The sequence below is a fragment of the Camelina sativa genome, chromosome 10 (genome assembly GCF_030686135.1).
Source record: "Camelina sativa cultivar CO46 ecotype springtype chromosome 10, ASM3068613v1".
Taxonomy (NCBI): domain Eukaryota; kingdom Viridiplantae; phylum Streptophyta; class Magnoliopsida; order Brassicales; family Brassicaceae; genus Camelina; species Camelina sativa.
The window spans coordinates 2,070,089-2,088,094 of NC_141889.1; the positions used below are offsets into that span (position 1 = coordinate 2,070,089).

At 35.5% G+C, this 18,006-nt stretch overlaps 6 protein-coding genes across 9 annotated transcripts; 4 read left to right on the top strand and 2 right to left on the bottom strand.

The window, feature by feature from the left end:
* The first annotated feature begins 2,540 nt into the window (after nt 1–2,540).
* LOC104716569 (uncharacterized) lies at nt 2,541–3,772 on the top strand. Its single transcript, XM_010433954.2, has one exon. It carries the CDS (start codon nt 2,611–2,613, stop codon nt 3,619–3,621), a length of 1,011 nt encoding a protein of 336 aa, XP_010432256.2. The 5' UTR covers nt 2,541–2,610; the 3' UTR covers nt 3,622–3,772.
* Nucleotides 3,773–3,881: 109 nt separating this feature from the next.
* LOC104716570 (putative serine/threonine-protein kinase CST) lies at nt 3,882–6,992 on the bottom strand. Its single transcript, XM_019230508.2, has 6 exons — nt 6,473–6,992; nt 5,984–6,354; nt 5,244–5,379; nt 5,000–5,133; nt 4,777–4,900; nt 3,882–4,615 (listed from the first exon to the last, which is right to left on the bottom strand). The coding sequence occupies exons 1-6, from the start codon at nt 6,519–6,521 to the stop codon at nt 4,149–4,151; spliced, it is 1,281 nt and encodes a 426-aa protein (XP_019086053.1). The 5' UTR covers nt 6,522–6,992; the 3' UTR covers nt 3,882–4,148.
* A 1,480-nt stretch (nt 6,993–8,472) lies between these two features.
* On the bottom strand, nt 8,473–10,769 carry LOC104716572 (protein RKD5). The gene is made up of 5 exons (XM_010433955.2): nt 10,501–10,769; nt 10,159–10,387; nt 9,330–9,628; nt 9,006–9,229; nt 8,473–8,918 (listed from the first exon to the last, which is right to left on the bottom strand). Exons 1-5 carry the CDS (start codon nt 10,550–10,552, stop codon nt 8,694–8,696), a joined length of 1,029 nt encoding a protein of 342 aa, XP_010432257.1. The 5' UTR covers nt 10,553–10,769; the 3' UTR covers nt 8,473–8,693.
* Nucleotides 10,770–12,575: 1,806 nt separating this feature from the next.
* Nucleotides 12,576–13,054, top strand: LOC147935740 (uncharacterized). Its single transcript, XM_087469964.1, has one exon. It carries the CDS (start codon nt 12,643–12,645, stop codon nt 12,826–12,828), a length of 186 nt encoding a protein of 61 aa, XP_087326090.1. The 5' UTR covers nt 12,576–12,642; the 3' UTR covers nt 12,829–13,054.
* Nucleotides 13,055–13,382: 328 nt separating this feature from the next.
* On the top strand, nt 13,383–15,938 carry LOC104716573 (protein NTM1-like 9). Its single transcript, XM_010433956.2, has 6 exons — nt 13,383–13,738; nt 13,872–14,374; nt 14,451–14,786; nt 14,889–15,215; nt 15,306–15,425; nt 15,629–15,938. Exons 1-6 carry the CDS (start codon nt 13,573–13,575, stop codon nt 15,743–15,745), a joined length of 1,569 nt encoding a protein of 522 aa, XP_010432258.1. The 5' UTR covers nt 13,383–13,572; the 3' UTR covers nt 15,746–15,938.
* Nucleotides 15,939–16,122: 184 nt separating this feature from the next.
* LOC104716574 (high mobility group B protein 5) lies at nt 16,123–17,692 on the top strand. Of its 4 annotated transcripts, none has more exons than XM_087469963.1 (8): nt 16,123–16,326; nt 16,427–16,483; nt 16,567–16,644; nt 16,762–16,819; nt 16,911–16,955; nt 17,050–17,130; nt 17,245–17,317; nt 17,426–17,692. In XM_087469963.1, exons 2-8 carry the CDS (start codon nt 16,437–16,439, stop codon nt 17,443–17,445), a joined length of 402 nt encoding a protein of 133 aa, XP_087326089.1. In that variant the 5' UTR covers nt 16,123–16,326; nt 16,427–16,436; the 3' UTR covers nt 17,446–17,692. The 4 variants fall into 4 exon arrangements, with proteins under 4 accessions (XP_087326089.1, XP_010432260.1, XP_010432262.1 ...); XM_010433958.3 differs by having other exon boundaries at nt 16,126–16,332; nt 17,245–17,334; XM_010433960.3 differs by having other exon boundaries at nt 16,133–16,326; nt 17,245–17,334.
* The last annotated feature ends 314 nt before the right edge of the window (nt 17,693–18,006 follow it).

Consider the following 18,006-nt stretch of genomic DNA (forward strand, 5'->3'; position numbering starts at 1 on the left):
TTCAAAATAAGATATTTAGAAATATTCATTCTAAACAACTAAGATTTCTACAGATAATAACAAAATAACAAAAAAAAATTTACTTAAACCCACAATTCTTAGCAAGGAGATTAGATAAGAGAGAGCTTAATGATTGATACGGACTTCTGAGGAGAAAAGCAAAAGTTTGATGGCGAGAGGCTGTGAGTGTCTCTGGAATCACAAGCATGTGATTTGTGGAATTGCATTAGCCTTATTTGTGATTCCAAAGACAATTAACACATGTCATAGCATTTCCACCTTGAAAACATCTTTCGAAGAAGTGAAATCTACAACATTCGAGGTTAAAGATGCAATCAAAAGTTGGATTGACTCTCACCCTAGAACCGTCAATGCCATCATCTCACTCCAGGATCAATACGAAGCTAGCGGTTCACCGTCCAGCCTCTGCTTCTGGCGCAGATATCTGATCGATATGAAAAGGTGGTGCTTTGGTCAATCACACGCCTCTCTCTCTTTATTATAATTAATTACAAGGATTAGCACTTTTTTAGCGTATTTACTTCTCGGATTTGTCGTTTTGAAATATATATATATATATATAGCTTTCCCATATATATAATATGCTACTTAGAATAGGCAGGGATACAATTTACCAAGATTTCAAGAGACATATTCTATTTGCTTCTTGCTCAAAAACAAAAAAACAAAAAAAAAACAAACGTGGGTTAGTACTTAGTTTAAAACATATGCCTCACATTTAGTATCGCTCTCATTTTTTACACTTAGGGTAAAACTACTAAAGACTTTTTCTTATATGTAAATGCAACATAATCTTGTATAAAAGTCTAAACATTAAACAAAAACACTTAGTTGTGCTAAGAAGATCTAGTCATATTGTTTTCAAGAAAGTTTAATTATTAACATTGTCAAATTTCCAAGTAGTTCATCTATCAGGATTGTAAAAGTTAGTTAATGCATATATACCTATTGATATAATAAGTTAGTCACTCAAAATTTTGATGCCAATCATCAACACATTATCGAAGAAGTTTCTTATAGGAACTTTATTACTTATTTTATTTTGTTTTAACTGTTAAGAGGTTTTAATGTTGAAAATTATCTGTAAAAATAACTAATATACATCACTGCTTCTTTTTTTTTTTTCCGTTCCGCTACCTGCAATTAGGAAACAAAGAGCTTTAAATCATTGCTATCCATGTTACTTTTCTCTTTTTTTTTTTTAATTAGTATTTACACAGCTTCAAGAGCTTCCTTCTGGCTTCTGGCATTGAAAACTATTCTAATATCTGATGTTACCCGTATACGTTAATGTTCAAATTTTAAATAGTAAAAACATAGAATTTAAAAAATATATGTTAATACAAAAGTTTACAAGTCACGTCATTGTCGGGCTCGGATGTCACATGCATAATAGTATTAGGCTGTGAATGGAAGCATTCAAAAGGCCGTTTTTAATACTGTTTTGTCAAAACTACACTAAAGTTACCAATCACACAAAAATTATTCATTTACGTTTTAAAAAAAAATTAATAATAACAATGATTTGTGGTTTTGTGTAAAAGTTTATGCCTTGGACCGCTTCTACATCTACCTATGGTTATTATCCAGCGGTTTTGATGTAAAAAGTATTACAATATCTTTTAAATATTTTTTTAATACTGATATATAAAAGCAAAAACATGCATTACCCTAAATACCTTTGTCTTTTCTCTAATAAGTTATGTGTAACAAATTAAATAATAATTAATTCAAATATGTAGGACATAACTACAGAATTTTAATAATTTACAAATAATATTTTTTGTCAAATAAAATCATGGAAAATATGTTGGATAAATAATTTAATGGATTAAAAGTATAAAGGTTAATGTAAATGATTATATATTATAAATTACAAAATAAATAATAATAATAATAAATTACAAATAATAATAAATTCACATATGTTATAAATAGCACAATGTTAATAAATTGTAAATAATGTTTTTAGTTTTGCATTAAATATATCTACATAATAGTTTAGAATATTATTTTGTATTTAAGGTTTGAAATATTTTTTCATTAACACAAAACAATTAGTAATTTACAATTATATTAATTATTTATTATTTTGTACCGCTTATTCTAAAACCGCAATTTTGTTTTCACCAATCAAACATTATTTTGTACCGCTTATTTTGTACAAACCGCACTTGTCCCGCAAATATATTTCTCCCATACGTACCGCACTATAATACTGTTTTTCTCACACAACCAAAACCGCGGTTACCATTGGGACCATTATACTATTAGTGGAGTGCAACGAGTCTTTGTACTTTTGTAGTCCCAAAACCGCACCGGCAAATATAACGTCTTGAAAGCAACCTACGAATAAAGGTTATGGGCTTCGATGGGCTTTAGACGATATTAAGCCCATAGAATCAGACGAATCTCAGCGTTGAATATTTTATATTAAATCCGACGGACGCAAATCTTCTCCAAACGAAAAGGCGGGAGAGAGATCTAAACGAACGAACGCAACCATTTAACTACCACAACCGCCATTGCTTAGAGCAAACATTATAAAAGACTACTTCAGTGTCGTTTGTTAATGAGCGCATATGAAACATGACTGATAATGCAGAGAAATCGAAAGCGATTAATACTGATGGAGAGAGAGATGAGTCTGAAGAACAATGTAGCGATGATGATTCTGAAACGAGAGAAATCGTTCTCGGCCTCCCTGCTTTGAGTATCAGCAGTAGAGTAACTGGTGATATTATTGTCCCTGAAAGAGAGGAAAATGAAACGCCTTTGAACGAGCAAGAGGAGGAAAATGAAGCGCGTTTGAACGAGCAAGCGGTTGCTGCGACAGGGTTGGTTGTGGCTGCGGCAGAGGAAGCTTCTATGAAAGGGAAGAGTGATGCGGGTGCGGGTGCGAGCGAATATCGTGTGGATGAGCAAGCGGTTGCTGCGGCAGGGTTGCTTGTGGCTGCGGCAGAGGAAGCTGTTATGAAAGGGAAGAGTGACGAGTGTGGTAGTGGTGGGAAGAAGAAGAGTGAGGAGGGAGGGAGCGGTGGGAAGAAGAAGAGTAGACCGAGGACTTCGACTCAAACTGATGATGAGGCGGATGGTGTAAGCAAAGGAGAAGCGAAAAAGCCGAAGAGGAAAGGTTCGGAATTAACTAATCCACCGAAAGGACCACCAATTTGTCACATTTGTGGAAGAGGTTTTGGTTCTTGGAAGGCTGTGTTTGGACACATGAGGGCTCACAAGGATAGAAACTACCAAGGGTTTCTTCCTCCTCCTACATTCTCTGCGGCGGCTGAAGACTTTACGATCCCCGGGAAAAGCTCTGCTTTTTCTCTTGTCACTGCAGGAGGAGGAAGTTTTGTTGCTTTTGCAAGCGGAGGAGGAAGTTCTGGTGGTTTTGCAAGCGGAGTAGGAAGTTCGGTTGGCATTGTCAGCGGTGGAGCTGGTGGGGCTCCGGGAGGTGAAGGTGGGAGAGATGGAGGGATTGATCTGAATGTGAAGGTCGTGGAGTATACAGAAGCAGCGAGTGGATCCGGAACTGCTGCCAAGTTCGATCTTAATAAATCCCCACCAAAAGAAGATGAGGAAGAGGATAAAGCCAAGTGATAATCTGTTCCAGTCAACTCATTTAATAATGTTATTATTCTTTTTTTTACATACAATTATATATCGTTGAACTTATTAAATTAGCTAATATGTGCTTTTGTGTTGGACGGATGTTTTAATAGAATTATGGAAAACTATATTCTGTTTTTAAGTTGCTAGTATGAAAAATCGCTTTTTTCTATTTTTGTAATGAATATATGTCCGATAATGATCAATTCAGCATGTTAATATAAGCTACAATTAAAAAGGGAAAAAATCCGTGGGAAGGAAAAAAGGTCGTTATAATTACTTATTTATACCAACCAATGTGGTGTTGATAATTCATATCCTAATTTTCGTGCAAATGTATAATCACCACTCACTATCCGTGCAAGACAAAAAAAAAGGGAATGGATAAATTGAAAGTAGAAGGAAACCCACCCAAAAGAAATTACATAATACGCAAAACACTGTAAAAATTGATTTAATAATATAATTAAACCAAAAAAAAAATTACCAACGTATAGCGGCGGTCGGAAAATATAGCATCAGGCAACAATTTCATTTTCTACTCTAAGCCGTCCGGCTGCTGCTCTCTTCCGTTCAACCCCTAATGCGCCAGCTCTGTAACCGTATTGATGGTGAAGTGGTGAAGCACGCGAAGAGGTAGAAACGGTCTGTTTAGTGGCAGAGCGGTCAGGGACAACATTAAGTTTTCGAATGTTTTCGAGAACTTCAACTACATCCTTCATGTGCGGTCGGTTTTTAGGATCTGGTTCGATACAAGAAAGTGTGATGCGTGCCATTTCTGTCGCAACCTTAGTAGTATATTGACCTTTAATTCCTTTGTCCATAATTTGTTTTACTCTGTGTTTGCTTGAGAGTTCCGGTCGTAACCAGTCGACTAAACTTTCTTGCCCCCTTGGCCTTTTTGTGTTGTGCGCTTTTAGTCCGGTCATTACTTCTAGTAAAACCACACCAAAGGCGTATACATCACTCTTAACGTATAAATGGCCTGAGGATGAAGAAAATACACAATCTTTTTATTATTTGACTCGTTCAACGTAACTCGTAAACTGTATAGTCACTCAGAAAAGGAGAATACTGAATGGCGAGTTCGAATACTATCATTGGAGAAAAGACGAAAGGGCCGTCATTAGAAAGAAAAATAAATACCTGTTGCCATGTATTCAGGAGCAGCATAACCATAAGTGCCCATGACCCTAGTAGTAACGTGTGACTTCTCGTCTGCTGGTCCTAGCTTTGCTAGTCCGAAATCTGAAATCTTTGCGTCATAGGTCTATACGCCCACATGTATCAAAAACATTCCATTAGCAAAGATAAAATCGATTACAGAGTAGACTATTTATATCAATTTCGAGTATTAAATTAGACTAACCGAATCGAGAAGTATATTGGAAGCTTTGAAGTCTCTGTAGATGACTTCTCTTTGCAAGCCGTGTAGAAACGCAAGGCCACGAGCTGCACCGATAGCAATCTTGATCCTTAATTCCCAAGGAAAAGGCTCGTTTCCTATTCAAATGAAGACCATCCGATCCAAAGTGAATCAAATATTTTTCTATGAGCACGTTGTTATAACGATGAACAATGTTTAATCACTGAGTTTCAGAAATCTTAGTTACGTCGGAAAAGATGATTTTCGAGACTTCCTCTAGGCATGAACTCGTAGACAAGCAGAAGCTCTTTGTCTTCACGACAATATCCTAATAACTTCACCAGATTTGGGTGTGAAAGCATTCCCAAGAAGTTCACTTCTGACTGTCCAAAATCACAAATCTCAAGTTTAATTAGCTTATTCAACTCTAAAAAAATCCAATGAACCAAATGAAAGATTTCCGACTCCTAATCATTTCTAAATAAGTCAGATGTTCCATCCAATACGTACGAGAGAAAAAAAAATATACTCATTTATAAAATTTATGATGTTATTTATGAATACAATACTTTCATTACAATATGACAGCTAATTAAATAAAATGTAACAACGTGTCCCCAACTCAAAAATCCGGTAACAATGGAAGGGATATACAAAATTATCATAAAGTGGTTAGATAGGTAATCGATTTCAAAGACTTATAATACGCCTTTTGCTATAATAATATTATCATAGTACAAACTGCAAATCATCATTTATTTATTATTAGAATTTCTCTTTTTATAATTTCTTTTTTAAGTATTTTTCAAGACTGCAACAGAGAAAGTCAAAGTCGTGTCTTGATTGGAATAGTCAACTCTTTCTTCATCATGATCAACAAAAGATGTAATAATTGAGCCTAGTTGTTTTTGTTGGTCCCGTCAAAGAAGTAACCAAGAAAAAGAAAAAAAAAAGGTTTTGAGGAAGAAAGAGATAAAAAGATCTTACTCGCCACTCTGCAAATCCTTGAACACTCTCAGAATTCAATCTCTTGATGGCTACGATTATACCGGAACCAGCTTTAGAAGGAGAAAGAGTCTTGGCATCGACCCATCCTCTGTAAACTTTGCCGAATCCTCCTTGACCCAACATTGAATCCGGTTTAAAATTCTTCGTCGCCGTCTTTAGATCAAGAAAGGTGTACACTTTGAGATTCGGCGATTCCAGGATCAGACCGGAATCACTTATAATCCCATTGGAACACTCGCTCGCCGCTTCGAAGAATTGGCTCCGTCGTCCGACGCTGCCGCTTGTCGTCGCGGCGGTTGTGGTCGTCATCGATGAGAACTCTGTTCCACTGCTGTGCCCGTTCGTTGTCGCTGTTTTATTACCACAAAACATCTTTTTAGGTTTTTCTTATGTAAGAACCCATAAAGAAAAAGAAAAACAAGAACCTGTTAAAAAAAAAATAATGGATTTGATGGAACTAGAGATTACCATGACTGTGGAGACCTGTTTTGGAAGGGATTGAACAACAAGCACCCATTACATGAGCCTTCTCTTCTTTCTTGTCTTTCTTGTTTTACCAATTCAGACAGACAAGACCTAGTGGATATGATGATCAAGTGGTTTATTTATTATTTGAGCTTTTATTGCTGGATCGTTTGGAATAGTTTGAATGAGGCGACGAGATGGGTTGCAAAAAGATTTTTTGGTTTTTCAGATACAAAAAAAAAAAGAAAAAAAGATAGGAATTTTGGGATTTTGTTTAGGGGGAAACCGAAGAAGGGTTTTCTCTTCTTCTTCTTTGCCCTATTTGACAAGAAAAACAAAGGGGAGGTAGAGGAACCTATATCCTATATCATTCTCTATATGACATTTTCCATGTTTTTGGTCCTCCTAGTCATTGTCATTTATTTCTTTTTGAATTACCACGTATTAAAATAAATTAAACGAAAGAGCCAAGAAGATCGACCAAACAAAAAATCATAGCCCAAGCTTTTTATATCTCTTCTTCATTCTTTTTATAATACATATATATATATATATATATATATCAAAAAGCTTTCTCTATCTACGATCGTGTGATCTGAAAAAATAGTTGAGAATTTTAGTTTTTACTTTGGAAATCCACATAATTTTTTGGTATTTTAGTTCACATTTGTAGAACCCATGCATGTCCACATCATGGTAATGAATTATGATATTTTTCAAAAGTATGAAATAAAAAAATCTATTAAAAATCCGGTAAAAGGATTGGATATTATTCCTATAATCTCGATTGAAGACTGTACAATAAATTAATCAGCCCTAGTAAGTAGTGAGAGACAATTTTCCTACATTATGTCATATTATTATTTAAAATTCATTTTAACAGAAATCTCATATGCCAAAAACCTCTAACTCAAAAATAAGAATAACTAATTCATTGTCACTTTCAAAACTTAACGATTACAACTATGTATGTAGATCAAAAACATGAATTTTTTTCCTAATCCGGAGTCATGTTTTCGTTATTGTAGCTATGATAATATATATTGACTTGAACAAAATAAAACATTATGATGTGAAACCGACGATCGTAAAAAGACTTTTGCTTGTGCCAGTAAAATGCTCAAAAGTCAGCCACTCACACAGCTTGGACGTTTGTGTCCTTTTGGGAATTTCTCGTTCATTTCCACTACTAATCTGAAAAACATTAATTCGATTTCTAATTTTCTACTACTACAAAGTTGTTTCAAAATTAGAGACATAGAAAATTCTCCAATGGCACAATATATATCTACCGACGTGAGTAGAAGAATTTATTTTCTTCACTTGGTCAAAGATCTTCATATGTTAGCCTTTTTTCAAAACAACATAAGTTCTAGTGATCACAATTTTTTACATTAAAAAAATTCCAGTAATGTTGCCTAGAAAATTTTAAATAAAAAAATAAAACTAGTAATATTACGATTACCTTTAAATAAATTATTCTTTGGATAAATTAGATTTCAATTCCTGCAATTTCTTCGAACATACAATACATTGAAATTAATAAAAAAAATGACCAACTATATTGAAAAGGACATCAAAAGGATACTTGACCACGTATAAATGCCAGACTAGACGGAAAAATGAAATTTCAATCAACATATTCAAACGCGGAGCATTATTAAGTACAAAAACCATATATTGACGTAGGAACACTCCCACACACACACACTTGTAGCAGTCTCTTACGTTTTGAACCTCACTGTACCGTACACGTTAATAAATGGTCTTTCTCGTGTGGACGGAGTCGTCGTAGATTTTCAAAGCACGAGCTAACAAAAGGGACCACTCAGGATGTGTTGATTTGGGATCAGTTCAGAAACCAAGATTTGGGTTTGTGTTTTTTCACCACGTTATATATTATCTACACAAATTCGATAATACTACCTCTATTGGCTCGGCTTTTACGAAATAAAAAAAGTATCTTTGAAATTGGAACCTACTTGCACTACTTTAAAAAGAAAAAGAAAAAAGAAGAGTTTAATTCCGATTTCCGACCACAAAAAAAAAAGTCATGATACAGGAGCTCCTCATGTTATCGGAACTCCTTAACACCAAAAATTATGCAAGCAAACATGGCTTAGCATCTGTTACACCTAAATTACCAGAGCACTTCATCACAAATATCCTAACTAACTAATATGTTCGATGATTCTGTTAATAAAAAGGCCTAAAATCTTTTTTATTAAGTGGAAGAAGAATTAGAGACAAGAGATTCTTGATTCTTCTTGGCCCTTGAAGCTCTGTGTCTCTTCTTGAAGTTGATTTGTCTGAATCTTTTGGTTTCTTTCTGTATCTCCATGAATGGTCTCTCCACTATATTTCTCTTCTCTGTCTCCAGTTTCTTCTGTTTCTTAGCTACCGCCATCGCAGCTGCTTCGCTATATTCCTGCTCCCTCTCTGCTTCTCTCTAATCAAAGACAAAACAACAAAACAATGCTTGTTTCAGTGACTTGTTGTATTAGATTAATGAAGAGAGAGAGAGAGGGAAACAGACCTGAAGGTCGTGGATGAGACTGTCGAGAGATTTGATCTTCCTATGAGGCCACCGGGGAATCCCAAACTCTCTGCATTTCTTTTTCAAAACTGTAAGACCGACATTGAGACTCCGAGAAGCTTCCACGATAGTAAGACCAAAGTATTTTGAAAGATCTTTCAAGGAAAGTCCAGCAACAATCTTTGATGGTGTCCTCTTTCCCATCAACATCTTGACATTTTCATCTGCATTTTTACAATGAACCCTTATATTAATCACAAAAATCTTGAAACTGGACTTATACGGCACGTAAACCTATTGACATTTTCAAGAAAGAAGAGATACCTGATTCCGAATGTTCAGTTTTCTCATATTCAGATTCCTCGGATTCGGTTTCTGAATCAGGAAGGCAGTTAAGATCTTGTTTGAGGACGATCCTTCGCGGTTTAGGCTGATCAACCTCACAGTCTCGAACGCTATCTTCTTCGGATTCAAACTTTAGCCGTTTAGGCTGATCAGATTTACAATATCCGACACTGCTGCATTGTTCCTCGTCAGAAACCTTTGATGGTGTCTTCGGTATTGATTCAGAGATAAACTTGAGCTCATTGGCTAAATTAGGGATGTCCTCCAGCTTAGGGTTTCTGTAAAAGAAGAGCAAAACAAAAAAAAAAAGGTTTAGCTTCTAAAACACAACTCAAGAACACTACACAATGTGTTACTGTTACAAGCCTATTTGTTTACAAATAAGAAATCTTAGCAAGTAATTAAATCGGGAAATCAAACTGATTCACTAGTTTTGGTCTAATCAGTAATTATGAACCAGAGAATAATATACAAGTGAAGAAAACTATGTAAGATTTGTACTGTTATTTGTGGCAAGTATAGTACTAACGAGTTTAACGTAATAAACACACAATAAATCACATCCTAATCATGCATGTCTCCAACTCTGTTCTTCTAATTTTGTATAGATAACTTATTCATGTTATCTATTCCATTGCTATATTTTGCCGTTGTGGTTATGCGATGTTTTACTCTATTTAACAAACTTGGAATCATTAACACTATTTCAATGAAATATTATTAATCAAGAATTCGATTCACGATAACCGCATCCAAAATAAAAAAACGCCCCTAATAAATGATTGATGAGTGAAGAAAACAGCGTTACCCTGAAGGGCAGAGAAGAGTAGGAAACCGAGGGAGCGGGTGATTAAACCGGAACAAGAAGATACAACGCCACGTGCCATAAACCGACCCTTCCGAGATCTCCGGTCGCCGGGAACCTTCCAAAAGAAACAGAGGCTTCGCTTCCTTCTCCACATAAGGGCTTTGGCTCTCGAACAAGAACTCTCTCTCAATCTCCACCGATCCATACACATGCAAACTCCTCACCGCCTCTGCATTTCAACCCCACACCCACATAAGAAAAAAAAAAAAAAAAATCCAGTTCTCAAACCTGACCCGACCCGACCCGAATTAAAGTTTCTAGACAGTGTATTATTAGACTTACCTTTACGGATAAGGCTCTGGAAGATAGCAAGTGAGGTTACAGAATGTGCCATGTCCGGAGAAGACCAAGAGTCGCAAAAGCCGAAGATTTTAACATATAAACTTTTTTGTGAAAATATATTTTGTTTTCCTTTTTTAGTGTAAAAAAAAAAAAAAAGATCTGCAGAAGAATCCAAGGTTTTTTGTATTTCAAGCGTTTTTTTTTACCTCAAGTGAAAAAAGGCTTTAGTGATAAAAGGGAAGCCCTTTTGGTCTCCACTCCCTGAAATTACCAATAAAGCCACTGGCTGTAAGTTATATGTACTTTCTTGTCCTCGGTTACACAGAAGATTCGCTAGGGCACGTGTAAGCGTGCGAAGCCCATTTAGTTTAAACACTCACACGCGCGACGCATGTCTGAAAAGTGGCAACCCGATTTTTATTTTATTTTATTGTATTTTATTTTTATAAGAAACTAAAATGATTCTGCAAAGGTTAAATTTGGTAAATGAATCAGAGTAATATATTTACTAGAATGTTTTAGAGTATATTTTTAATCTGGTCACTTATATGATATATGGCTATGATATGATTCTCATTTTCTCTTCTTTTTTTTCGTTATCTTTTTTTTTTTTTTTTTTTTTGTCATATGTTTATTTTTTAAAGTGGTGAGTTCTTCTCTCAAGCATTTAAAACTGGGAACAGTTAATGACCATAATGCTAATCAGCTAAGGAGATGTCTCGGATCTTGCTGTTTTGTTTTGCATTCCTTGGCCGAGTCAGTCGGATATTTTGTCTGATTTTTGGCTTAGGATCGGAACAAGGAAAGCTGGAGAAACCAAGTATTTCTGATATTGCGTCTCTGGGTGTTGAAGCTATTGGAACAAGTTCTACACGCACATTATAAGGTTCAAATAGGTTGAAATTGTTTTTTGATCTTCAATATAAATTTTGGTACTCTCTGTGTTAGTAGCTGTTTTCGTATCATAGGGTTAATTTTAGGTGGTTTAAGAGATGATTTCACTCTGAGTTGTAGAGTGTTATTTATCTTATCGTGGTTAAAAAATACAATGATTTCTCGATCAGATAGCGTTAGATCCGCCTAGTGTTCCAGAGTGATACTAGATCGAATCATTGCATTTGGTCCAATTCTATGGAAAGGAATGTTATGTATCTTGAATTTGGATGGATTCCTTTAGTTAATGAAGAGTTATGTAAAGAAAAAAACAAAATTGGCAACAGTTACAGTAGCTTTTATGTTTTGTGGCAGGAACGGTAGATCTTGGATATTTTGAGAATTATTTTTTTTTCTTGAAAAAATAATGCTAGAAGCCAATTTTCGTGGAGGCTTTCAAAAACTAAATTAACTAATTGCGTTATATTTTGGTAAGATTTATTACAACTTCTATATTTATATCTTTTTACTATTTTCTTTAGAAACCTTTTTTTTTTTTTTGAAAAGCTAAATTAAAGCTGGACATGGTTTAAAGTTTCAAACTCAAAATCAGAAGAGTGTGACAAAATAGTCTAGCTAACACTAACTTACAAGGATTTTTGGATATAAATATATATAGTACTAGTTTTGAGTATATCTGAAAGCAGGTGTGAGTGTACTTTTATAATAAAACTCAAATCGAAAACCCATTAAATAGAATCTAAAATCTACTTATTTTGAATTGCTTGAATACAGTTTTTGTTTCGTAATCGTACATCTTTTCCTCTTAACTTTAATCTTAAGTTTTGGAAAACTCAATTGAAGAGTGATATGAAGACGACCACCTCTAATTTTGGAAACATTCGATTGGATGGATGATGATACGAAGACGCCAAACGCTGGTCCTGTCTATATCACTCTTTACATTTTTTTTCAGAAACGAGGTTAACAACTCAAATAGTTGGTCCAATTTGGCCAAATATTTTAACTATAGCCAGAAGAGTCAACAACAATACCCAATTAAGAAAATGGCAAAAAGCTTGTCAAGCAAGATAAAGAGGTCATTTCCTAGAAACTTGTCGAAGAATTTTCAACGGTGTTTTCTTTTCTCGTCTTATAAATACATAACATTTCTCATATTACATGAATATCAAATCTTAAACATCATCATTCATCGGTATATTAGAGACTCCACACACTTAAAAAAGAAAAGAAAAAACTCAGATCATCATGTCGTCTTGCTTTGCGTCCTTCTTTGGTTGCTTTGTTCCAGAATCCGACTCACGTATTAGCTCAACTGATGAAAGTAACTTGAAAGCCTTGTCCTTGAAGAAACCAAAAAGCAAATCCGAATCTCCGAGAGCTCCGATCATCGTGTCTTATTTTCCCGCAGGTTCGAACCTTTCCCGACTGTAAGTGTCAAATAGAAGAGAAGAGCAGATGAAGTATTGGGAGGTGTTCTTTTTTTTTGGATAAAGAAGAGTTGGGTTGTTGACATGTTGTTTGTTACACGAAGGCTTTATTTTTTGGTTCATCTTGTTTTTTTTTTATGATGTACATATAGACCATTTTGATTAATAGCATCATATATATGTATGCTTTCTGTACTGAAGACTAAATAAAAGATTAATGTTTATATCTACACTACATGTTAACATGTGTTTCTATACAAATATCGAAGAGGTTAGATTATTATATGAAGAGCTCCATACGCTTAAAGAAACGCTGAAAAATTATTATTACATATCCCTATAAATTACTAGTATAATTAATCTTCTCTGCTCTAGACGTTTCCAACAGTTTTGGAATTCACTGATGGCATAACACACTCTTAAGCATAAACCACCACAGGAGAAAACCAGAAAGATTTGGGCTTGTTTGGTTCGTAGCCGCAAATAATAAAAAGCCCATCAAGACAAGAATACAGAAGAAGACAAGTGGTTTTAAAGTGGTAGTTATCTTTCCCACGTGGTCTTAAAACAAAAATAAAAAGAGAGAGTAAAGAAAAAGAAAAAAAAAAGAGAAGAAGAAGATGAGATGATGAGAGTAAGCAAAGTGTTGTGAAGACTTTTTAGAAAGTAGAAAAAAAAAAAAAAAAAAAAAAAGCAGAGAGACTGTGGTGGTATTCAAAAGTCGGAAACCCTAAGAAGTAGTAGATTTATGGGTGTTGTATCGATGGAGTCGCTTCCTCTAGGTTTCAGATTCAGACCTACCGATGAAGAGCTTGTTAATCATTACCTTCGCCTCAAGATCAACGGACGTCACTCTGATGTCCGAGTCATCCCTGACATCGATGTCTGCAAATGGGAACCTTGGGATCTTCCTGGTTCGTCTCTCTTTTTTTACTCTCACAAAATTTGATTCCTTTATTCTCAGATTCTGATTTTCCCATTCAAAGATTCCACCTTTTTTTTTTTTTTGTTCTGATTCAATTGAAACAAATCTGATTGGTGTGGCAGCTCTCTCGGTGATTAAAACGGATGATCCAGAGTGGTTCTTCTTCTGCCCTCGTGATCGAAAATACCCAAACGGTCATCGCTCTAACAGAGCTACTGACTCAGGCTACTGGAAAGCTACTGGTAAAGATCGTAGTATCAAGTCCAAGAAGACTTTAATTGGTATGAAGAAGACTCTAGTCTTTTACCGTGGACGAGCTCCTAAAGGTGAGCGTACCAATTGGATTATGCACGAGTATCGTCCTACTCTTAAGGACCTTGACGGTACTGGACCTGGTCAAAGCCCTTTTGTTCTGTGTCGTCTCTTCCACAAGCCTGATGATCGGGTCAATGGTGTCAAGTCCGATGAACCGGCTCCTAGTTCTTGCAAATACTCACCCGATGATACTTCCTCTGATCTTGTCCAAGAAACACCTTCCTCTGATACTGCAGTTGAGAAACCATCTGATTATTCAGGTGGATGCGGCTATGCTCAGAGTAATATGGCAGATGGGTCAATGACTGAGGTATGTACAGGTGATGAAACTTTTGAGTCATTAGGCTTTTTTTGAGGCGACTTTACCAATTTTGTTGTGTTCATAGGTACGTGAAGAGAATCTATGGTTATCTTGTGACCTTGAAGATCAAAGGGCTTTACCACCGCGTATGGATTCTACATATGCTGGTGGTTTCGGTGATGATGAGATTGGATTCCAATTTCAAGATGGTACCAGCGAGCCAGATGTGTCACTAACAGAGTTGTTGGAAGAGGTGTTTAATAACCCTGATGACTTCTCTTGCGAGGAATCAATTAGTCGAGAGAACCCAAATGGAATCTTTTCATCTGATAAGATGCTGCAGTCTGCAGCTCCAGAGGATGTTTTCTTCAACGACTTTATGGCTTATACTGATACAGATGCCGAGATGGTGCAATTACAGGTGAGCTATACAACTATACAAGATGTTATCTTTACAATCACTTTGACATTATCTATATGACATAAGTAAATATGACACAGTTTTCATCGTTTGTTTGATCAGTATGGTTTAGATCATGGAGCTTCTGGGTGGCCAAAGGACGCTGTATCGGCTTACCCTGCCACTACTAATTCGTACTATGGTGATATCCTTCAACCAGACCAGATGACCAATCATAACACCGAGAAAAACGTCACAGAAGGGAGGGGGATAAAGATTCGAGGTCGACAGCCTCAGAACCGTTCGAGTACAGGATTAATAAACCAGGGCATTGCTCCAAGAAGAATCCGTCTGCAGGTGCATTCTAGCTCTGTACCTCCTGATGATAAGAATCAAATTGAAGTAAAACAGCGGGAAGAGGTGAATGAAGGACTCACTGATATTCCTGAGGTACGAGAGAGAGTTGTAATTCCAAAAGTTGTGTGTGTTACATAACATAAAGGATGCAGTATTATATATTAGTCGTTATGTGATGTGTAGGACAAAGAAGTTGCAGCTAAAGACTCGGAGAAGAGTGATTCTTTGGTCAAACCTCAAATAAAGCTCAGGACGCGGGGAACTATAGGCCAAGTAAAAGCAGGCAAAGTTGCAGACGACGAGGTAAGAAGAAGAGAACTTGTTTTAGACATGAGTTGAAAGAAGAGCATATAGTAAGATCTACTAGAATTCAGAATTAGAAAAAGGAAAAAAAAAAGGAATTAGTATAGTATGTGAGCCAAGAGTGTGAAAGCTAGTAATGAGAAAAATAAAACAAAACTGGAGTAGTAATATCATTATCTAAAAGAGAAAGCTATATGGTACAGGTACAGGTGGAGAGGAGAAAGAGAAGAAGAGAAGGGAAGCAATGGAAGCTGGTAGCAACGGTAATAGTGGCAGTGATGGTGGGAGTAGGGGTGGGTATGTGGCTGTTGGGTTCATAACACACGATGAGACAGAGAGAGGCTGAGATTCAAGTTTCGTTTAATATGTAATTAGCGAATGTTAGTCTGTTTTTTTTTTTTTTTTTTTGTGTTGTAACTTTGTAACCAAAAACCTTATATGTAGGGAAAATGTGTGTTATATATATATATATATACAGTATAAGCGATTATAGTTAGTGTTGTAATACCAAAATTGTGCTGCTTTGGGAACGTATAACAATAGATCTGTAATACCAAATGAGTGAAAAAAAATCAAAAATAATTGGCGGGTAATTAAAGTAATAATCGTAAATTATATGGCGGGTGACGTGGTAATCAGATTTACCAAGAAGTTAATCTGGACACGTTTTAATAGACACGTACCGTGTATTTTTGTTAGTCCCACTTGACAAAATCCCGCCACATCACGAATTTTTTTTTAAAAAAGTTAAATTTTATTTTTTGGGGGAAATGTGAAATTTTTCTTCTTCTTTAAATAAACAAACACAGCGCATCAAAAATAAAATAAAAGAAAATATCTGGAATCGTCGTCTCTCGCCTCAATTTCGAAAACAAACCCTAAATCGTTCACACAAAGACAGGTAAAGGTAAAAAAAGCTCGTACTCCTCGCCGCTTCGTCTGAGTCAAGTCCGAGTCATTCACCGATTCTCACCTTTTTTTCCTTGTTTGCTCCGTGACAGATCTCTCGAGATGAAAGATAACCAAACCCAAGTCGATGCGAGGGGCACTGATGATAGGTATCTTTATCCGCTATCTCGATTTTTTTTTTAGATTCCCAAGTTGTTTCCTTATATATCAAATTCGTTTTTTTGGGTCTCAGATTGAAAGTTAGAGGAGGAAAGAAACTAAAGGATCCGAACAAGCCTAAGAAACCTCCAAGTGCTTTCTTCGTCTTCCTGTATTTTCTCTCTCTCTCTTTTGTAACTAATTTTGATTAATACTGTTGTTTAATTAAGATTTAAGTAATGGTACATGCTAATTAATTAATCACTTCATCTTGGGTGATTGATTAAAGGGACGAATTCAGACGGGAGTTTAATTTAGCTAATCCTGATAACAAATCCGTTGCCAATGTAAGTTATTATTATTACTATTTAATCTCAAAACGCGTTGGTTTAGATATGAATGAATCTTTTAGTTTGTTGTTTTCTTAAAAAAATATAGGTTGGTAAAGCTGCTGGAAAGAAATGGAAATCTATGACTGAAGAAGTGAGTGTTTTTTTTTTGGCTTCTTCCTTATTTTATAGGTTTTAAAAGATATGTGTGTTGCTGTACTCATTATTATTCTTCTTCAATGAAACAGGATAAAGCACCTTTTGTAGCCAAATCAATCAGCAAAAAGAATGAGTATGCCATCACTTTGCAACAGTATAACATGGATCTGGTAACTAACTAAACAACTCTTCTTGTTTGTCTTTCACTAGTTTTAGTACCTTTTGTCCTTTTTTCATGTGTTGATAAGTAAACAATGTTATGTTTTTGTTTTTTTTTCCGTCAGGCTAATGGAACCAAGACATCTGGAGATGAATCTGACAAGTCCAAGCCTGCTGTAGTCAACGAGGTGAAAGAAGGTGGAGGAAGTGAAGAGGTTTTTGTTTTGCTTACACTTGAGTTTGAAAGTCTCCATTTGATCTCTCCTTTTTCGTTAGTGTAATTTGAGCTTTTTATTTGTTTTACAGAAGGCTGGAGGTGCTACTGATTAAGGAGCTGGATCAGTGATTTGTGTCTCAAGTACTTCTTTCTGTTGTGTTATCATGTATTAGTAGCTAGTTTACTTTTAAGGGAGAAGAATATAGTTTACGTTGTTCCTATATTTTCCCCTTTCTGTTGTTGTTAACTGTGGGATTATATTCACATGTAACTTCCAACTTCTGTTCGGAATGATAACTTTGGATTTAGCTTTGAGCTTTATTTCTACATTTTATGACATGCTGTGTTTGCACACCTATTTTACTCTTTTTGCTCTCTACATGATTGGTGATTAGTCAAATATACTACTTTGTCTACAAAGGAACTAGTTTCATCTGGCCTTCTTTGAAAAGAAGGAATATTGTTTTGTTCCTATGCTATTTTTTGTCTGATGTTTGTGATTTGTCTTTTGTCATTTTGTGGCATCTTGTAACTACTCAGAAGCATTTAACGTTGTTATTAGTCACTGGTTAGATTTCGACATTTGTCTACAGCATTTAACGTTGTTATTAGTCACTGGTTAGATTTCGACATTTGTCTACACTAAACACACTTCCAAATTTCTACACAG